Source organism: Accipiter gentilis, chromosome 24 (genome assembly GCF_929443795.1).
Source record: "Accipiter gentilis chromosome 24, bAccGen1.1, whole genome shotgun sequence".
NCBI lineage: Eukaryota > Metazoa > Chordata > Aves > Accipitriformes > Accipitridae > Astur > Astur gentilis.
In genome coordinates this window covers 9,419,523-9,434,389 of record NC_064903.1, presented here as the reverse complement: position 1 = coordinate 9,434,389, position 14,867 = coordinate 9,419,523, and the positions used below count along the sequence as shown (strand labels likewise).

At 37.2% G+C, this 14,867-nt stretch overlaps 1 protein-coding gene across 7 annotated transcripts in view; it reads left to right on the top strand.

The window, feature by feature from the left end:
- The window catches only part of MTMR1 (myotubularin related protein 1), a 39,297-nt gene that overhangs the window by 22,778 nt on the left and 1,652 nt on the right, over positions 1–14,867 (top strand). For all 7 annotated transcript variants that reach the window (XM_049827491.1, XM_049827489.1, XM_049827490.1 and 4 more), the window contains 2 exons: positions 1,023–1,136; positions 2,500–2,676. In XM_049827491.1, coding sequence (XP_049683448.1) covers positions 1,023–1,136; positions 2,500–2,676 — 291 coding nt within the window. The remainder of the gene's footprint in view (positions 1–1,022; positions 1,137–2,499; positions 2,677–14,867) is intronic.

The window sequence follows — 14,867 nt, the reverse complement described above, 5'->3', positions numbered from 1 at the left end:
TTTATTTCATTTGTCCTGAAAACATTCTCTTTGATGGTAACGAGAGAAATGCTACTTCTAAAATTTTCCTTTAGTGTTCTAAATTTTTTTTTCCTACATGTTTATCATTCCATATCTGTGTTTGAGTCCCTTGTCATACTGAATGCAAAGTTACTTTGACACATCAAAGTATGTAGTCCTATCATAAAATTTGATCGAAGAAGGACCTTTTCCATCTGAATAGGTAGCACCCCATGCAGTTTGTATTAATTTCCTTCCTTATGATTTTTAGAGCACTACAGTTTAAGATACATCTTAAACATTTTGAGTGGTTTCAGATTTCTAACTCTTTTTCCTAGAATGTGTCAGGTAACCTCTGCTTGTGAATAAAATACCTAGTGGTGCTCAGTGGAATGACAATTCTTTCATTTCAGATGTACAGGATTTACTTTCCAATATAAAAGAAGAGCGATTAGAGGCTTATTGTACATAGCTGATGGTAAATTCAACTTGGGTAGAAAGTGAAAGAAACATTTTAAATATATGTTAAGCACATGGTACATGCAGTATTCTTTATTATCCAATTCATTGCATGTTAGAATAGAAAATAAAACTCTTTAATATCATCATCATCATCTTTTTTCTCCCCCCCCCCCCCCAATGATTTATTGACTTGTAACAAAAGAAATAAAGCATATGTTGAAGACAGTTTGGGGTGGGTTAGAACAGAACACTGTTACAGCTCATTAAAATGGATTGCTTTGTGTCACCAGTTTCACGTTAGCTAATGTTTCTGTGTTTGTATTCTAGTATACTTGCACAATGAATGTGAGGTTTGTCTTGGAGGAGTATTTATAAAAAAGTATGTAGGTGAAATGTATTATTTCAATGGGAGTTACTGAAATCACTGAGTTTTCCTGAAAATAATCACTAAATAAGAAAATTGTATCCCAGTCTTTTGGTTATTTCTTATGTCTGGGTTTCTTCCTTTCTACACTGCTTAAAATAAAGTTTAAAGTAATTTTACCATTTTTTTATTTCAGTTTCCTGCAGCCTTTGAATTCAACGAGTTATTTTTGATCACCATTCTGGATCACCTTTACAGTTGTCTCTTTGGGACTTTCTTGTGCAACTGTGAAAGAGAGAGATTAAAAGAGGTAAGTGATTAGTGTAATACATGCTTAGAATGTAAGACCTAAGATCATCAGAGCTGTGTTTTTGCATACATTTGTCACATAGTCTTAAAAGACAATGTGGAAATGAAATTTCATGGTATGAGAAATGTATACTGAATGCCCTGCTAATAAATGAGGTGGCACTTACTTTTCTTTAGTTATTACCTGTTCAGGGGTTTGAGGCTTTTAGGAAGTCCTCTTTCAGATATTTCTAGACAATATATACAATTTTAAATAATCATTATCAAATTATATTAGCATTTCTTTCACTATTACCAAAGGAACTCCTATGGATGACTTTGCAGGTCACTTCAGGACATAATTAGGTGGAACTTATGGTAGAAGACTATGGAAATTTAAAATACCTAAATGAATGAAGTTAGGACTCAATGAAATACTTTGAGTTTGGGGAAAAAAAAACCCCAAGTTTGTTAATATTCCAAGTACACTTTTGCTTACTTTTGGCTTTGTTGTTGCTAATACTTCATATTTTTTAAGCAAGTAACAATTCCTTGCCATATTTAGCCTTGCTATTTTTTTAGTTTGTCTCTGCTTCTGTAGGGAAAAAGTTGCATGTAAATACCACAAGATGGAGCTGAATAACATGTTCTCAGCGAATGCAGGGTTTCCAGACAGCTTGCTTTCATAAATGAATAGTCAGATGCAATTCTCAATAAAGAAATGCAATTTAAGACACAGTAGTAGTGGAAACACATGCTTTACAACACTGAAGGAGTGTAAAATTGCAAGATGAATCTGATGTAAGTTCAGATTTCCAATCTTTGATCTAACCATGATTATGCTGATTACATTGAGTATAATACAACTTTCAGAAGTGCAAATAAAGATAAAATAGGCATGTTAAAGCATAATATCCAATGTATAGGAGTAAATAGCATGAGTGGGAGAACTGTATAATTATTTTTCACAGATGCTGTTTTGGATCTTCCAAACTACATATCTCTACACTGATTTTCTTGTCAAAGCTAATTTAATTTTATCTTTTCTTTAGTTGGTCAGTGTGCAACCATATATTTAAGTAGCTATAAAAATTGCTGTACATTATGAGCATTACAGCTTGCTTTTGCTCAACTCGACCTTAGTATCTTTGAAAATAATATGCCTGAATCTCCTTTCTCGGTTAGCCTTAGACCAGAATAAGTGTTCAAATGTTTTGCGAAATTTTTAAGGCTGTTTAATGATGAGCTACTGGAAGTGTTCTCAGAGTGCTTGCAGTTTTCTAGTAGATAGGGTAAATTTCACAGAGAGAATTACTGATATGTAGATATTCACCTCATATTTTAAGGTTTTGCAGTCCATATAATTTTTTTTTTTTTTCAATCAGGAGGTAAGCACAAAGACCATATCTCTGTGGTCGTATATAAACAGCCAGATAGATGAGTTCACAAATCCTTTCTACGTAAACTATGAAAACCATGTCCTGTATCCTGTTGCCAGTCTGAACCATTTGGAACTATGGGTGAACTACTACGTCAGATGGAACCCAAGGATGCGGCCTCAGGTATGAGCTTTCATGTGACTTTTATGTTTTAGTGAAGAACACGGAGATTAAAAAAAATTGTAATATTTCATAGCGTTGAATGCAGCATTTAATTTCAAAAGTGCTCATCTGTTGCACATATTTCAGCTGATAGGGAAAAAGGTGGTGTTATTGAAGAAGATGCAGGATGTGTTCAAACTTGGTAAAAGGATGTTTTCATTGAAGTCACCAGTAGCATAGGGAGTTACAGTATCACTTTATTGGCTTGTGAAGGGAACAGATTAACAGTCTTTGTTGTCAGAAGATTACTTTTATAATACTTCTATAATACTTTGTAACACTTTTTAATACTTTTATTGCCTTAACCTTCATGTAGAGTTTAGTGTACCTTTGGTTTTAATCATATTTTGCCCTTTACCAACAATGATATAAAATATAGCAGCAGTTTCTGAAAGAATTGGACTATCTACTGACTCATTTTCTAGGCTTTCTAAACTTAGCATCACATAGATGTTTGTTTTCAATTGACCTTTATGGTTTCAAACTGGCATGCTAAAGATTAAACACTCCCTGTACATGCTCCTCAATTCATCCAGTATTTGTTCTTATAAGTAATGTGTGCTATTCAGATAAATCTCTAAATCTTGTCAGACAAATACTCCATATGCTCTCATGCTTAGAAGTCTGAAGAAAGAACATTCAGTTTGCGTCACAACCGTAATATATCTGAGGGTGCTACACCATCTCTTTATTAAGGTAACGTTCCAAGGTACTCCCAAGCATATTATGATAAATTACCTGTATTAAGTGACTGCTTGAAAGCTGCTTTCATCTTCTAGCAGTTAGAATGAGATGTGAGTTTCAAATTCATTAAGACACCCACAAGTCAGAGGCTGTTGTAAAAGGTGGTTTTCCAAGGTAAGTTTCAAGGACAATACACTGGTAGAAGTCCAGGCATCTGAGAAAGACCTTTTAAGGTCCTGGAAAAGTCTGGATTGCTTGCTTTCTCACCGAGATGTTTCCTCTGAGCTGCTTTGTTTCCCTCATGTGTTCTCTTGCGGTTGATGTAGTCCTATGACTGTTAGGTACCTGTTAGCACGTGTTAAAACTTGAAAGATGGTTTATTTTAATCTTTATGGTTTTAAAGTAAAATTTTCAAATGCTTTTTATCAAAGTGTCATCTTTCCCTTAGCCTATTTGCTGAAAAACATTTGCGTGGTTTATGCACGTTTTAGTATAATGACCTGCAGCAGTGTCAGTTTATTACTTGTATTTAACTGAGATCTACAGGCCCCAAAAACAATCAGGCTTTGTAAACACAGATGAAAGCTAGTCCTGGTCCAAAAGAGATGAGGGTGGGGAAGAGATGACATAATGAGAAGGTATCAGAACTATCATATACTTAGTGGCAAGCTCTGCTCACTGCCTCTCTGCTGGAGAGTGCTCTGCCCACTTCTTTTGGAGAGCACTCTGCAGGCACTCTAGCATGTGTAAATTGTTGATCTTCATTTGTCTTTGAGAACAGGTCCCTCAAATCAGCAGGCTGAAGGTAACAAAATTTGATGATCCTGGTAACTGCCTTACCTTTACTATCACCTTCTTTTCTTGAAGAACTAATACAGCTGTTTCGACTTTTTAGTTCTGCCACATTAGCTTTGTTTTGTGAAGATACGTCATGCCTTTCCTCTTGTCTCTGGCCTGAATTTCTGTGATATTTGTGACAAATGTGGAAGTATTTCAGATCTACTTGGATAAATTTGCTGCCGAAATTACAGTTTTTGTTGCAGAATTGCATTCTCCAGTCTGATAATGGAAGCACAAACTCATGCAAACAAGTAAATAAACAGTCTTTGTAATCACAATATGCTAAGTTTGCTTTCTTCTGTATTTGCATTGTCTAGTTTCACACCCTGTTAGGCGATTCACATTCAGATCCATTCAGTGACACAAAAAAAGATAATGACCATTGTGATGCCCAGCAGGTCTTCACTTATCTTCAGTGAAGAAATTTCTTAATCAGTGGATTTATTAAACCAATGGGCATCTCTGCCTACGATAAAAGGTGATTTTGTTGAATACCTTTTAATGTGGTTATTTTGCTTTTCAACTAGAATAAGAGAAAATGAAATATTTAAGGGGAATGAAAAGCTCTCTGATGAAGAGCAGTTCAAGGCAACCTCACAGGCTGTTTTGTTGATCAACTGCAAAAACATCTTCAGGAAACTAGAAAATGTTTATTGTTTTCTAGGAGCTCACCAAAAAGGAGAAATGCCTAATAGGTGAATTTAAGGGAAGATGAATAACAGTCCTTTACTATAATCAAAATGGATGTTTGATACCCATTTTCAACCAACTTTATATTATGGGAGAGGAAACATGCAAGAGCAGAAGGGCAGGTTTTGGTTTGAGGCAGTATTTTAGGTTTTCTAAGTTCAGCTTGATTAGTGAATGAGGCTTGAATTTTTAAATGGACTGAGAGAAGTTAATCACTGCATTTCACTGACTTTTCTATTGGAAATGAGCATACAGCACCCTTAATTTTTTTAATTTGAAAATTACTGAATGCTAACTGAATATAACCATTTATTTTTGCATTGTTGTTACTCTTGTCTTTGAATATCTGTGTCTCATCAGACCTTTAACAGTACAATGAGGTCTGACCATATTCCTCATTGCACTAGGTCATACAGAGTTTAGCGTTATTCTTATGTTCTGTAAAGAAAAGATTGCTTGCAATGATATGTTTTGAGTTCTGTCTGAGTTTTGTGGAAGGCTGAAGTAGTGGTTTTGATGGTGTTTATTTGCATCAAGAGCCCCATTTTAGGATTATAGCTGTATTGCAATAGATTGTGCAAATAGGTGACACACAGCCTCCTTCCTTAGGGTTCAAAGCTCAAGTGTCTGAGAAGTGAATGCTGTAGAAAATTCTAGGTTAAATGTGGACATCTCTTGTAGATTCCCTTTTTGCTAAACTGCGCTTCAACAAGGTCATTCTAATTCTTAAGTGAAATAAAATGTTCCTTGGTTTCAGTTTGGAGGTGTTACATCATTATTGACTTCTTGTCCCAAGAAAATTAGATAGATTCTAGTCCTATCTTATTTAAGTTCATTGACTGAGAAGATATTTTTTTTTCAAACTTGCCCTTTCCTTGGGTTGGAGAAATGTGTATTTGTACGTGACATGTGGAAGATAAGCTCTTTCATTCTTTCATACAGAGGTGTGCGCTCTGTGGGTACCTGCTACTGGACTTACAGATGACCCTACTAGTCTGAAATAGACAAGATAGTATAAAGCTTTTGAATTTTTTTCTGTTGATATCATATATTTCTCTTTCCTTTTCTATGTAGTCATTCAAACCTCTTCTTTACCCTGGTGTAAAGAGTTCTGGCTGCCAGATGTCAGTCAGTTATCTGCTTGGGCAACTCTGTAAGGTGGGGAGAACACAGCAAATGATGTTCCTGAACATGACTTCTGCAGGGGCAGTATTTTTGAACTAACATACTCTTATAATTCATATACGCAGAGCATAAGTAAAAGTTCTGGTCCTTTCAAGTCAAGCTGTGTCTTGCTATGTGAGAAGCAAGGAAAAGAATGTATTTTAGTCACAAAATTTGCAGAGTCCATTAGGATATGTTTAGGTTTTTTTATGCCTTCTGGGAAATGACATTTCAACCCTTGGAGTATGGGGCTTAAACTTGTTTTGTTTTAATTGGGGGAGGGGGTTTTAATTTTTCTATGCCTGCTAATTTTTCTTCAAGCTCTGTTCTGGAAATTTGGCTACTGTGCTAAAGATAATATAATAGGAATCCCTGTAAATTTTTCAAATCCATTCTTTTCTTTGTGTGTGTGTGGACTTTCACCCAGAATATAAGGCTTGAGCACCATCTATAACCTAGAAATTCAATTCAGCTACTAGAATGGGATCATCTGCTAAAGCCAGTCTTCGGAGCTTCCATGAAGAGCCAGGGAAAATCTGTTCATAGGTTACCAGCTGGCTTAAAAAAAGGAACGGAAAATGTAGGAATAAATAGCTGTTTGTTCAGTACATACAGAAATGACTGGAAAGCATATACATAGGTTATGATGACTGCTGCTTTTTTTTTATGCTATGTATAGAATTGCAGAAGGATTTGATGCGTTGAGCAGTTGAGTGATTAGATGTCAGCTGAACTTCAGTGTCAATAAACACAAAATATTGCATATTTAAGAGAACAAGTAAGATCCTAAGTGTCACTGGAACAATTGTTGAGAATAAAATGGAAAACATAGTGACTGCGATGCTTTATCCTGCACATAGCAGGATATGACTTGCTGTCTGGCACATGGAGTGTTTGTATTATTTATACCTGCCTTCAGTCATGTGGCCCAGCATTGTCCTCTCTAAGCATGTTGACTTCGGTTGTAATATTTTCAGAGTTCATACATTTGATTTAACACCATTTTGTGGTAGGACAAAGCCGTCATATGGCTCTGGAAATGCTTGGCATTGCTGGTCTGCAATTCATGGTCTTGAGTCCATCTTTTTGCTTGAAAGAATGAGGCAGGAGATGTCAGGAGAAGGAATCACCTTGTGGGTTAGGTAGCTGAGTGTTGTCCTAACTAAGAAGATTTCATCCCTGCATTTATCACAGAGTTTCTTGTGAGACAAGACAAGTTTCTTACAGTACCTGATAGTTTCTCTCTATCTGGGTGTCTTAAGTCAAGATTTCCAGAGTCTGATTTACTGCAGGTAACTTATGTCTGCAGATAAAACTCTCAGCATTCAATTGATATGGAATAAAATATAGACTAAGTGCTTATGCTGTGTGCTGTAGTTATTTAAGAAAAAAAAAAATTGGTATCCTGAAATGAGCACAGCATCAGAACATGCACCGAAAGAGAGAAACTAGTACTGTACAAATCATTTTGGGGAGTTTCTAGCATATTTTGAAGAGCAAGCACTCAAAGCATTGCTCTAATCTATCAGATGTCTAAATCTGAATGGGCTGTAGGTTTTAACAAGCAATGGCATCAGCTTGTAGCGTGGAGAGTTTCCTGAGTCTGGAAATCTATGCAGTTGTTTGCAAAAATCTCTGTTCCAGTTCCCACATGGTAGGATTCATAATTTCTATTTGCTAGTCATTGCTTTTCCAGAAGGCCAGGGGGTTTTGCTTTGTTTCCCAGGTGTATACCTCTACAATAAGTGTGGAAGTATTGATTATTATTGAATGCTGCTGTTTTCATTATTTGAGATTGCCTTTTTCTATGAGTATACTGTTAACTAGGTTTTAAAAGCAAGTCTGTCAGAGTTCCAGCTCTTCGTGAAGAGGAACAAAAAGCTCAAGTGAAAGATATTGTCTTTCCAATGCACGGAGTAGGTTTTTGAAAAACCGACAGTCTTAAGTCAAGCAATGAATTTAAAATAACCATTTTCCTCTGCAGCCTTTCTTCCCTGTTGCTAAAATAGATAAAGTATACTCGCTGAACAAGACAAAATGCATTCACTGTTGAACAATTTTCATGTGAATGACTGTCCTTGAGCTAGTACAGTAATACACAGTAGATATCCATCCAATTAAGACTTGGCGGTACTATAAGTGAGTAGCTATTATAATTTCTTTTATACCTATCCTTGTGTTGACAAATTTTGCTATCCAAAAGCACTTCAGGATCCTGAAGGATTACTTGGGCATGAAAACCTGAAAATCAATACTGAAAGTGAACTGTAGTAATTCTGTGAAGAGGAAGGTTTGAATTTTTTAGGAAATGAAGTTGTCTTATGTCTAGATGTTTTTTATATGTGTTGTAATATGTATATTGTATAGCATAATTGTAGTTTCTGTGTGGGTATAATTTAAAAAACACAATTTTATCTTTCCTCAAGTTCTCACCCAGCAGGAATAATTTATTATAACTGTGAAGTGGCATGTTCTGGAGTTACAGTATACTGGGTTCTGCTTTCTATGTATATGTGGATAATTCAGTTTAAAAAATGGTTTCATATCAGTGTTATTTTGAGCAATAAAGGATGTTTCTTTAGCAGTGTTCTAAGTATTTTTCAGCTCATTATAGGCAGTAGGTACCTTATCTTTAAAGTGTAGAAGTATCTGCTTTTGAATGAAATTGGCAGCAAATAACCCCCCACCCATTTTAACTGGTTAATTTGCAGGAACCTGCAATTGGTTCTTTCTGAGTGAAGAACATTACTTCTCTCACTCAATTTTGCAGCATTTTGCTGTTTTTTACTGGTCGGGAGCAGGGTTTCAAATATTGCAAGTATCACCAGCAGTGGGAGAATCATATAGTCTTACAGGGGAAAGAGACTGCTTCGTGCCAGAGAGAAGAAACTCTCTGGAGAGACAAGGCAACTGGCAATATCATAGGTAAGGAAGGGAAGGGAGAAGCAGCAAGTAGCAGTGAAGAAGCGCAAGGGTAGAAGGTAGATACAGGTGAACAGGTTGCATGAGGAGGGGGATCAGGTCCTAAGTTTAATCATGGCTTGATGCAGAAAAGTTGGACTGGAAACTTAAAAGAATGTTAAAATGGGCAAAAATGTGTATTGTTAAAAAGCTAGAGAAACCTAAGGACTTCACTAAATAAAATCTTCCCGATGAGTTGAATTTTTTTTTAATTTATTTACAAAAAATCAGTTCCTTAAGATAACTCAGTGAGAGAGAGGTAATGGAATAAAAATAGGGATTTGAATGGGAAGGGACTACAAAACTTGATGAGAGCTTAAAACCAAACAAAAAGATGCTAGAATCATGGACAACTGGGATAAGTCTATAAAGCTTGTATTTACAGCTAAGGATATTGCTCAGGACAGGTAAAAGGACTAGGGACACAGGGTTTGGGTAAATGGCTGGAAAAAGTTGGTTATGAGTTAGGGAGGGGAACAACATGCAATCTCAGTCATATTCTTCTCAGTTCCTCAGTCAATATTACAGTAGCAATTAAAGAAAAAAAAAAACCAAACCAAACAAACCCAACACTGAAAAGTCTTCTTGAAGTGTTGCAGGTAAATTCTTTTCCAGCTTTTACAGGGCCAGTTTTTCAGTCAATGCCTGGAGCAAGGTCAGACTTCCTGAGGATCCAGGCCCTTTTCCCCACTACTTAGTGCTGCTGGCAAACTCCTTACTCCTGTCCCTGCTTGGATTGTATTGCTAGCTATATTAGATGTAAATGCCAGTTTTGTTTTGGCCTGATCAACTTCTGATCTGTTTTTAGTAAATTTTATGTGATTAGACAAATCTAATTTTAGTTCTTATAAATAGTCAAATGACAGAATTTTTTTATGAGCTTAACCCACCAAAAATCTGTTAAAATGTCATACAATCACCTTTATGTTTCTACTTTATTTTTTACTGGAATATTTTGTTAAATAACAGAAATGAAATTTACTGTTTTTCAGCACATTGAGGTGATAGTTTAAATAACATGTGAAAAACATCCTGAAGACCTACTGAGCAACGGCCCAGCCAATTTTCCAGCCCAGCAAAGCCGCAGATGCGCTGCCGGGTTAGGTTTCATCTGTGTAGGCTCCTCCTTTGCAGCAGAAGTAGGTCTTTGCTTTCCCCTGGAGTATGGACAGATATGATGGGGACCTGGCTGGAGTGGCCGGGTGTTGCCTAGCAGCATTACTGCGGCAACACACTGGGAAGCTGGTGTTACAAAGGCAAGGATGCACGCTCTTCTGAAAATCTGGTGTCAGTACAGCGGAGTAGAGCTGCAAAAAATAACTTGAATGCGACTGGGTAGTGGGTCCAGAGTCATCTTTTGAGCTTCCACTCCTAATTTGAGAGGCAGGATGAGAGAGTGGGAAACAGTACACCAGCTGTCAGACTCCCAACAAATTTGTCTCAGTAAATCAATTATATGATTTCTTAACAAGACTGTAATAAAAGCTTGCCATGGAGACACTACTTGTGCTGTGCAAGTATACACTTCTAGGGTTAAGGTGGTAACAAGATCTTTTAATAAACAATCTTCTCCAAACTTCTTGTTCTTACAGAATCTATCACTCTTCCACTTCCTTTTATTCTAAATAGTGGCAAAGTAAAGGAGAACTTTGTTCACAGCAAGCCATTACAGGCATTATTGTGGAGGTTGTTGGACCCATTTCCTTCTGAAGGCGGCTTCGTTTGAGAGAGGAATCGCACTCTGAAATATAATGGTGCGAAGTGACAAAGATGGACATAGTTATCTGTAAGGGTTTGCACAGGATGGTATGAGGAAACACTGGCAGCAACAGGTCTTTGTAATAAAACATTATTTTAATGTTTTTTGTGACAGAATTCATTTGAATATGCTTTGTCCTGTTACTCTTCCTCCTCCTTCCAAGATGGAAGGAGGCTTCCAGAAAGCTGCATAATTTCAGTTCTATTTGTTTCTCTTAACAGTTTCATTTAAAAAAAAAAATAAAAAAAAATACACATGGCTTGAGGTTGAGGCTTTGTTTTGGGCGTTTTCCCCTTCTTTCTGTCTAGCACCGTTGTCTTATCTTTTCATTCTTTCACATTTGAATTTGCTGCTTTTTTTCAAAAGGAAGTTACTGTAGCAGAATTGAAGACATCTAGGGGAAAACACAGCTCTTCATGCCAGGCTGCTTTTCAGGTCTTTTGATAAGAACTTTATAATATTTTTTTATATCTTTCAGTTGCCTATACCACCTTTTTCTTACCCCATGAGTATGTAATTCTAACATGGACCTTTATGACTAATAGATCAGTTATTGTCAGCTGCTTGAAAATACTCTGAAAGTGCTAAAGGTTTCTCTAGACTGAATTTGACATGTTTATTTCATGAAACTGTGTATGTATCAGAAGTTTAGTGTGTCAAATCTATTTTTGGAATTTTACTGTTTTACATCACTGTGTGTCTACATGATGCTGTATTAAATGGCAAGCAACAATCTTTTTCTGGGAAAGACTTGACATTAGAAAACCGTTCATGTTTACACTACCATATGAAATGACATGATGATATTTACGTAGAACTGTCTTGCAGTGTTTACATCTAACATGCACTTATTAAAAGATGGCCAACATTTTAAAGGTGCCCCCCCCCCTTTTCCCCCCATTATAAGACCCTACTCTGCCTTGCTTACAGCTTTGCTGGACTCTAATGATTTGTATTGAGTCACCAAGTATGTGTGTCTGACTGAATTGTTTTGTAAAACTTCATCCAAGAAGGCTCAGTTGCTTATGAGAATGTGACTAAGAAAAATGTTTTCCCATATGAAAATATTGGTATTGTAGACTTCTTTTGTTGGGGTGAGGGGCTGTTTTTCTGTAAATATTCCATCTCTAGGGCAAACATGAGATTTTAGTAAGAGAGATTATGTTTCAGAAATGTGTCTGCTCATATCCTGGAAGAAATTCATCCAATTTCGGAGGTCTGATGCTGGAACACTCTCAGCGAATTCTTGAGGACTGAGAATAAATGAGAGTGAAAGGACTGAGAGATGGATTTGATACAGAGTCTATGAGAGAGTTGCGACTAACTGGGAATAAGAACTAGGAGTGAATAATGCTCCAAACATTGGAGGTCTTTGCTTTCTATTCAACCTGTGGAATACAGTTTGGGAAAGTAGGCACAGCTGCAGGCAAAGGAAGAATTGTCCCGTGGGTGAGGGAGCAGGATGCTGCTCTGGAGAAAGGAGGTTTCTCCCTGCCTTTGCCACAGGATTCCTCTGTTGTAAGGGAGATCACCTGGAACAGAGTGGTCACCGTGCATGTGCTCCTTATTTACTGGGTGTCCTGCTTGATACCGACACGGCCAAACTGCAGAATTCCCAAGTTCTCTGCTAAACCAATTTGAGATCCAAGGTATGCATACTTAGGAGGTGCTTGCTTCAGATCCTTGTCTGTGAAAGTGGAGTGTTAGTACTCCCATACCTCATTAGGGTGCTGCAGAAATAAATTTGTTTCTTGACATGAGATGAAAGTAGAGGAGAAGAAAACTTAAGCATTTTAAGTTCAGAAGAATAAATAAAGGATGGGGTCAAACACTGCAAAGAAAACTAAATATTGAATAACTGCTCACTAATTGAGTAGCATCAAACTGTGCACTGAATAAATGAGGAATACAAGGGGGAAGCTAGTATTTTAATGTTTATTTAACGATGATTTTATACAGATGTACAGGAAGGCTGAATTGAGTTTGGAGAAGTAATCTTCATTCTGACACCTCCTCATTTTTTGAGAGCATAATTTTGCAGTTTTAATGTTGAAGAGTTTTTTTGGTTGACTTGAATGTACACAGACTTTCTAAATATCATAGCTAAATAACAATAGTCCTGTTCTTTGAGAAGGATACGTGGGGAGAACAGCACCTGCATCAAACTTTGAGCATGTGTCTTGCTGAATTAAGTTCTGGAGGAATGAAGAAGAAGGATTGAGACATGCAGCCACACTTTTCCTCCTCTAAGCGCTTTATACAGCATGCCAAGTTCTGCAGTGGCTTTTGTGTTGTGTATGCCGAAAGGATTTGTAGTAGGTTCCCCAAAAGCCACTTGCATGGAACTGCTTTTTCTAAGTGTTTGAGCATTGTGCAGTGGAACACACCAGCTAATGCCCGTGTGAAAGGTGTCTAAGAGAAATTGGCCTGTTATGCTGAATCATGATTAAGCTGTGCAGAAATCAGGTGTACAAATCTCCTGTGACCCAGGGCTTGCGTGACTAATGATACCAATGGTAAATCACTCTGTTATGGACCCAAGTGTTTCAGGAAAATGTCTTCATAAAGAGAAATCTGAAGTGGGAGTATATGAGGAAGGGATCATTTACTTGAGGAAAGGAAAAAGAAAAAAAGTGGGGGGGTGCTAATTTCAGAAAATCTTGATCTTCACTGAAGTTTGAATTTTCCATAGTGTGTATTACAGCATCTTGGACAAACTTCATCACCAGACTCAGTTTTGCCGTATTTTTAGGTATACACATTTTCTGTAGACCGCCTCACAAAAATGAGATTTTGGAGGGTGTGCCTTGTGTCTGATTAGTGAAGGAGGCTGTTGTCTGTAGACTTGTGGCCTCACTTGCTAAAGAGTTTGTATGGTGGAAGCAGGAGAAGATTGCAAGAAGAGAAGGAATTCATTGCATAGTGAAGGCAGGACTCCAGGATCATTTGGAGCTTGGTGGTGTACAGCAATTATTCTGCTGAAGACTCAGAAAGTTACACTTTTAAAATTTCTGTAGATGACATGATGGCTGAATTGATGACTCCCAGGGTACTGGGAGCAGCACTTTGTGAATGCACGGAAGTTTCTCTTCATGGGCTAAGCCACAAACAAGAAAAAAAGTATATGGCCAAAAAAATGTTGACCTAAAACAGACTGTTTGATCCTATTTTATTCTTCTAAGCTAGAACTAAAGTTAGAAATGAAATGGTATTTTCCTGTTTCAGAAACGTGAGTGTTAGGTTTTGAAAATACCAAAATCAAATCTGTGGATTTTTGATGTACTTTCTTTAGAAAGTCAGAATTCATGTAAACATAAATTGTGACTCAGTTGTGTGTTGATGGCAAGAAGAGAAACCTTTTCTGGTTTTTGATGTCTTCTTCCCATAGCACCATGTGAAAATTCCTTGCTCAGGTGCGTGTCTGAGCCCTGCAATCACTTTTAAGCAGTAGGAAGCGATCGTGAGTGAATGCAGTTCCCTGGAGTCTGGCATTCCAGAAGCCCAGAGTATAAAATATTTATAACATCTAGCAATCTGTAGGTTTCCCACTCCTGCATTTCCCCATGATTGTCTCGCCAGCCCAATTAAATTCTTTTCCCATCTTGCTCTTTCCAAAAGCTATAAACAATTAGAGTTTATATAGGATAAAATAAATTAAAAGCAATTTACAGTCAAACTTTTTTGGCCTCTCTGTGGCATTTGGAAGAAGGGGAGGTCTCTCTCTGCTTGTCTGAGATAACAGATCCAGCTGCAAAAACCAGTGTGGCTTGCATCTTCCTTTGGCCATGATACAGTTGAATGTTCCAGATAAGTGTGAAAAATGCCTAGAACTCTGATGCAGACTGGTGCATCTCTGGTGTTTTTTGGGTACTGTCAGAAGCAGAGACAGAAAGTTGTACGACCCACTTCTATGAAAGGTTTAATGGCGTGTGACTCCGGGATGTCCACCACAAGCACAATTCACTTGGCTGCTGCACTTTTCTCACTGACAAGCTGGAAAGGGTCAGACTCTTGGAAAGATGCCTGGTTAGAAGAGTAACAAGATGCTCCATAT